The sequence below is a fragment of the Akebia trifoliata genome, chromosome 13, assembly GCF_017979445.1.
Source record: "Akebia trifoliata isolate Shusen 1 chromosome 13, ASM1797944v1, whole genome shotgun sequence".
Lineage (NCBI taxonomy): Eukaryota > Viridiplantae > Streptophyta > Magnoliopsida > Ranunculales > Lardizabalaceae > Akebia > Akebia trifoliata.
Window position 1 is genome coordinate 11040777 of NC_141387.1, and position 6697 is coordinate 11047473.

At 32.1% G+C, this 6697-nt stretch overlaps 1 protein-coding gene across 2 annotated transcripts in view; it reads left to right on the forward strand.

Annotated features, from left to right (window-relative positions):
- Positions 1-2834: 2834 nt before the first annotated feature.
- LOC147387833 (uncharacterized) overlaps positions 2835-6697 on the forward strand; it is a 32849-nt gene continuing 28986 nt past the window's right edge. For both annotated transcript variants that reach the window (XM_086421736.1, XM_086421738.1), the window contains exons 1-2: positions 2835-2978; positions 3054-3732. In XM_086421736.1, coding sequence (XP_086277862.1) covers positions 2947-2978; positions 3054-3732 — 711 coding nt within the window. In that variant the 5' untranslated portion in view covers positions 2835-2946. The remainder of the gene's footprint in view (positions 2979-3053; positions 3733-6697) is intronic.

Consider the following 6697-nt stretch of genomic DNA (forward strand, 5'->3'; position numbering starts at 1 on the left):
TACGACTATTAAGAAGATCTAAAAATTCCCTACCTTAAATTCAAATTATTAAATCCACGAAGAACGCGAAAAATTGAGTTGATACGGATATTTTGTTCACGAATGTGATTAAGAGCTCTACTTCTTTGGTCTCCTTGGACCTTGTGAAGAGTTAAACAATTTTTTCTTCTATGTTAAAACAAGAAGAAACCTCTAAGTAGATGATAATCGAGGTAGACAGTGGGAAGAGACTAAGGTTTTCTTTAAGGTTTGTTTCTAGAAGAGAGGGGAGTATATGTGATAAAAGAAAATTTAGAATTTCTCTTAAGTTTGGTATTTATAGTGTCTCAGGGATAAAAATGTTATTTTCACATTTGTTTTATTTTGATGATAATTTGACATTCGAGACTTGAAATTTCACAAACTTAAACTCAATTTCTAATAATTTTTTTTACAACAAATCTAATGGTATAATCAAATTTTCGAAATTCTAATTACAACAATCATTTTTTTTTTGGGTACGAAGTTGACATGAAATTCGAGGATTTGACAATTTTTTCGTCCAATCTCTGATTAATGCATGCTTATAAGTTAAAATATGTTTTTCAATTATTCTGGATTTATTGGCAAAGTTAGAATTTCTTAGAAGTTTCTAATTAGAATGAATACATTTTTTATGTAAAAAACACACATATAAATATTCATGCATGAATCAATACAATGGAATTTGGTGTATTCTCTTGAATCAAAGTTTGATTTCATTCATTCAGAAATGTCTTATTGTTGCATTTTTATCAATGTTTTAAAACTTTAATCGATAGGACCAAAGTTTTATCAAAATATTTGATCCATGGTTTGATTGATTTATATTTATTAAAAACAAAATTAAATTTTGTACAAATAATAATCATAAAAATTAGTCCATTGATCGATTGAATTGATCTTGTTACAAAATCCTGTTGAACTTGTTCTGAAGACTAATTTGGTGCTATGATATTTAAAACACCGATATCTAAGGTCCATCGGCTTGGTGAAGATTTGGTCAACCACTAGATGGTCTCAAAAAAAAAAATCTTATGGATAATACTAGTCATATGATTTAGGTCTTTTAAATCTAATTTTTCTTTCACAGTATCGTTTCAATTCCTAGCTTAGATAATAAATGAGGGTTGAGTTAGATTGGTAACACACCTATAACATTTTCATTTCTTAACATGAATCTCGATCATACATTCCATTATAGGTTTTAAATATAAGTGAATGAAGAAATAAATTAAAAGAAAATCAATTGAGATGAATTTGTGATATTCAACAAAGGTTAATCATAATCTTAATTAGATGAAATATTTAAGTTGAAGATCTTATAAAAGCACAAGAAAGGCCCAAAAGAATATGATGTATGATGACTTTGAACAAAATAGAATGGAAAAGATTTGCTTAGCCAACTCCTAATCTTTTGTATAAGATTTCGTTGTTGAATGAAAAAAGTAATATTTAATCAATCGAATCTTTTGTAATAATGATTCATCTGTAAAAAGAGTCTAAAAAGATTTAATGGCAGATTTTTTGACATTTTTGAGTTTTCAAATTTTTTAATTTAGGGGTGATCCTTATCTTTATATATTTTTCTTACAAAAGATACATATTTCCTTGACTAGTCCAAAAAAAAAAAAAAAAAAAAAAAGATTTAATGGATCATCTTCAAAACCTCAAATCTTTGAAAGAAGAAATATTGATTGATAAAAATGTGGGTATGAAATTGTTCTTTAACGTATGAGTTTATCATTCAATGAGGCCAATAAAAATAGTTAAAGGGTATGTGTTATACTGCATTAAATTCACATTTGAGATGTTTTTGGTATTGAAATTTTTTTTTAGGATACTTTTGGTAGAAAAATCAATTTTCATAGTGTAGTTAATACATCTTAACGTGTGCCTTTTTGACACACGTAAACAACACTTATAGTTAAATTTGCCCAAAATAAGGGTGCACATTGGATTGGGCTAAACCCAAAATTGAACCAAGGCATTTTAGATTGGTTGGGTTTGATTTTTTTTTTGCTCATCGGTTCGGTTCTAGTTTACAAATTTGAAAAATTGATTGATTTGATTTGATTCTAGGATTAATTCTCAGTTCAGGGAAACCTAGAATCAAAATAAATTGAGAATCGAATCAAATTCATTATATATTATATATATTTAACAAATAAAATGAAATATAATAATAAAAAAAAAAGGGTTTTAGTGTTTGCTTTTTGTATTCTAACAAATTTAGTCACTAATTTGAGTGGTCCAAATGCCAAAGCCCTAACTATTTAATGATTTTCAATTTTGAAAAAAAAAATACTCATATTATTAAGTTGATAATTGAAATTATAGAGACATTAATATATATCTTCAATGTCATTCTTTGTTTGCATATTTTGATTAAAATCATTAACGGACGTGATTTTTTTAATCATAAAATTTGATAATTGATGTCTTGATATCTATGTTTAGGAGATTCAAAATTTAAATCGAACCAAATTGAATTAAGATTAATTTGAATTGATTGAATTCAATTCCAAATTTATATAGAATCCACCAATTTCGATTGAATTTCAATAATCGAACCGTGTGCACCCTTACTTAAAAACGTGGCATACAAAATTTTGGTATGACTGTAGAACATCCAACATTTCATCGAATTGAATATAAGGATGACAGTATACTCAGGCTAACGACAAGCAATGGTCTTCCCCTCTCATCATAACACCCGCCATAATCATATTTTAATATTTTTGTTTCTGTCTTTTATTATTTTATTTTTAAATAATCTCTCTCTTTTTCATACGTCGCTTTCTGTCATAAATTAGGGGAGCTAAGTGGTAAGGTAGAGAAGGACCACCTTTCCTAACGAAAAGAGCGGGAAGAATGGAAATATAACCAAAAACCTCTCTCTCTCTATCTCTCACAGGAGCAGAAACCATGGCTGTTGCGTTCGAGGGTTTCTCGATCAGGTAAGTCTCCTTCTTCTGGTTTTCTTTTTTCAATCTCTTTCTCTCTGAAATGGAATCTGTGATTTTGTGCTACAGAGAGTATGCTTCGAAGATGAGAACCAACGACGTGTCTAAGTGTTGGCCGTTCGATGGAGAATCGAACGAAACAAAGAAAGAAGAGATTGAAGCTTCGCTTCCACCGATTCCAACTCGGAAGTTCAGATGGTGGTTAGATGAGCTTGAACGCGTTAAATCTACTACCATTGTTAAGGAAAGAGAACCGCTTTCTGAGGTTGAAAACGGTTTTGTGTCTGAAAAGCTTCCGATTGAGAAACCAGAAGCGGATTTGGGGTTACAGAAGGCGGTTTTGAATGAAGAGAAGTTGGTGATGGTTTGTCCCGTGTGTCGAATTTTTTCTGCAACAATGGCGATCACGATGAACACTCACATTGATAAATGTCTTGCTAAGGTTTCGAAAGAGGAGCGAAAGCAGATGAGAAGAGCGAATGCTGAAGCGAAGGCGAAAGCTAAAACACAGAAGAAGAGATCGATTGTTGAGATCTTCGCTGTTGCGCCCCAGATCGAAACAATGGAGATCGATGGAGACGAAGAAGAATGTTCGGCGGAAGAAGACGAATTTAATTTAAAGAGGAAGAAATGCAAATCGAAAGAGAAATCAATGGAGATTGTGAGGAATTTGAATTGGAAGAAAAAGAAAAAGAACAGAAATAAGGGAAAAATTGTGGATCTTTTGGTTCCATTGGATGCAAATAAGGTACGTTTTTCTCTCTCTCTTAATTAATTTCTCTTGAAATTTCTGATTGAGATTCGTTGATCGAATGATGGGTTATTCTTACAGTACTTTGTGAGGTTGAATACTTCGATATGTTTTCTTTTTCTTCCACTTAAAAATTACTGCTGAAAAAGCTGTCGAAGTTGTTCAAATTTTTTTAAGATGAAAGTGATCTCTTTTTTTTCTCTGCAGTACTTGGTTATGTGAATTTACAGTGATAGGGGGTCAGTACAAAGGGAAAAGTTAAACAAGTGATGGGGTTAACATTTTTTTGTGGGGGTTTCGTTTGGGCACGTTATGGAGAGCAGCTTTGATACTCCAGCTGTCTCGTACGGTTTGGACCCAAAGAGGGTTTCATAATGTTGGAGAGGATTTCTTTATTTTAGCAGAAAATATCTTGACAAGATGCTATTTTTTTTCGTCACTGTTATAACTTAGGTTTGCTTAGGCCCCATCAATGTCTTTTGGGTCCCTTTGTTTTTAATCGGATGGCTAGTAGTTTCTAATCCATTTATCCCAATATAAAATGGGATTTCATGGATGGGTGAAATGTGATAACTTGGTAGGCTTTTGAGAGAGCATTTGAAGATTTATTGGTGAAATGTTATAGCTTGATGAAAATATGTTTTTTTTTTTTCTTCACTCTTAGCATGGATTGCCTAGACTCTATCAGTGTCTTTTGGGTCACTTTGTTTTCAATCATTAATCTAACTATACTATGAGATATCATAGATTGGGAGAGAGCATTTCAAGATTTATTGGTGAAATGGTGATAGCTTGATGAAGAGATGATGTTTTTCTTCAATGTTAGCTTGGGGTTTGCCTAGACCCGATCACTGTCTTTAGGGTTTCTTTATCTTCGATCGGATGGCTAGTAGGTTTCGATCCATTTATCAGAATATGAGATTTCATGAATTAGGAGATATCGTTTGGTGAAATATGATAGTTTGATGAAAAAATGCTGTTTTTTCTTTAAGTTTAGCTTAGGTTTGCATGGATCCAGTTAGTCTCTCTGGGGGCACTTATTTTCGGTCAGATGGCTATTAGTTTTCCATCAATTTATTGGAGTAGTGAAATATGATAGCTAGGTAGGCTTTTGAGAGAGCATTTATTCAAGATATAGTTGTTATTTTATGTTAAGGGTACGTATCACATGGACAATCTTTGTGGTCAAACAGGTGTATAGATCACATTTGACGTCCTTTTGGTGAAATGACCAAGGAAAATAGGATATTCTAATCTTTTTGGTAGTTTGCTAGTTTGTTACACAGTATGACAGGCATTTGATTGGGATTTCAATTGCTTTTATTTATGGTTCTTATGTTAGTGGTTAGCACAACATATCTTTGTGAAATAATTTGAGTGTTTTTGGAACTTTGGGTCATGATATGTTGGTCAAAATAACAATTTTATACTAATGTACTTTGGTTCCCTGCAGTTTTTGGATGGGAATACATTGTGCCATATATAATTTTTTTTATAGAGGGTGATTATTATAATGGGGAAAGCTGAGCTTGTTATGGAGACCAATAATATCTGCTTTTAGTGGAGGTTTGCAATGTTGCTTCAGCCATGTTTGTTTACTTGATTTTAATCCCTGAAAATCTATATCCTCGTAAAAAATTTAGACCTCTATTGAACTGTGTTGTAAGAAATTCAAGCGACAACTGTGTGCTGATGCGTGCCTTGTGTAGGAGTGTCTCTGATGCTTTTTCTTGTGTAGGAATGTTTAATTGTACTGTCGCTGATGCTTGCCTTGTTTTGGAGTGTTGTTTAGCTATAGTATGTCATGTCTCACTTTTGTCTGCCTTTATAGTGTCTAATCCTTGTTTGTCTAGAAAAAAAAAGGTTAGGATTTGGGGTCACGTTAGGTTTGCAAGTTTGCAACCATTGTAAAAGTTTGCCAATCTCCTAACATCAATCTTGACCCATCTTTCCATCCAGCCCCAGATGTTTGGTATAAGTGTTTGATGGTGTGTTTGTTTTGTGACATGGAAATCAATTTTATTTTGTTTATGTTTGTTTAGTTTTATTTAATTTTGGATTGGTAAGCTGGACTTGAATCCATATCTCAAAGTTGTTTTGCAATGTGTCAAACCAACTGAGCAATGGGTCTAATCCTATTTGTTTTGTTTTTCATTGTAAAATAAGAATGTGATTTGATGATAATACGTCACTCTAAGAAATTCTTAATTAATTAATTTTTGATAAGAAAGTGAGTTAATGATTAGTAATTAGCAGGTGAATGTGGGTTTTAAACCCAGGTCATGGCGGGTTATAAATATTCAGAGACTTAACCAAACTTAGCAAGCTGGCTCCTTGTTCTAGGAAAATCTTATGTTACATATAAGATAAAGAACTGTAAATTAAGATTTATCCTTATTGTTTTCTTTACCCATATTTTAAGAATGATTTTTGGAGATGCCCGTTGTATATATCTCCTAAGCAGATTATTACTTTGATCAAAAGTAGTTTGACATATTGCAAGGTTACTCCCATACGACAGGTTTTATTGTAGCCAGGAGGTTCTAGATGTTCTCTCATCTACCCCACCCCCACCTAAATACCCGGTTTCCACCACACATTTACTTTACATTTAATGAAAAATCAACTCTATCATTTTAAACCATTACTTATTTATTTCGACCTTGTAAGTTCGACAGAAAACCAAGGTTGTCGTTGGTCTTGTCTTACTGTTATTGTTCCATCATCTTTATTTATTTTTGGAAAGAACTTTTAAAATGCTAAAATGGACCATATATTTAGAGAGAAGGAGAATTAAAGGTTTGGAAACTATTATTTTTTTTTTAACTTTCCATTTTTTACCAGGTCTGAATTCCTTATGAGGGTTTTTGTCAAGATGTAAAATTCGTTAGTTTGCATTGCATGACAAACAAGGGAACTATTCAAGTTGAAGAACAACAATAGAAGAAAATTACAATTAGAG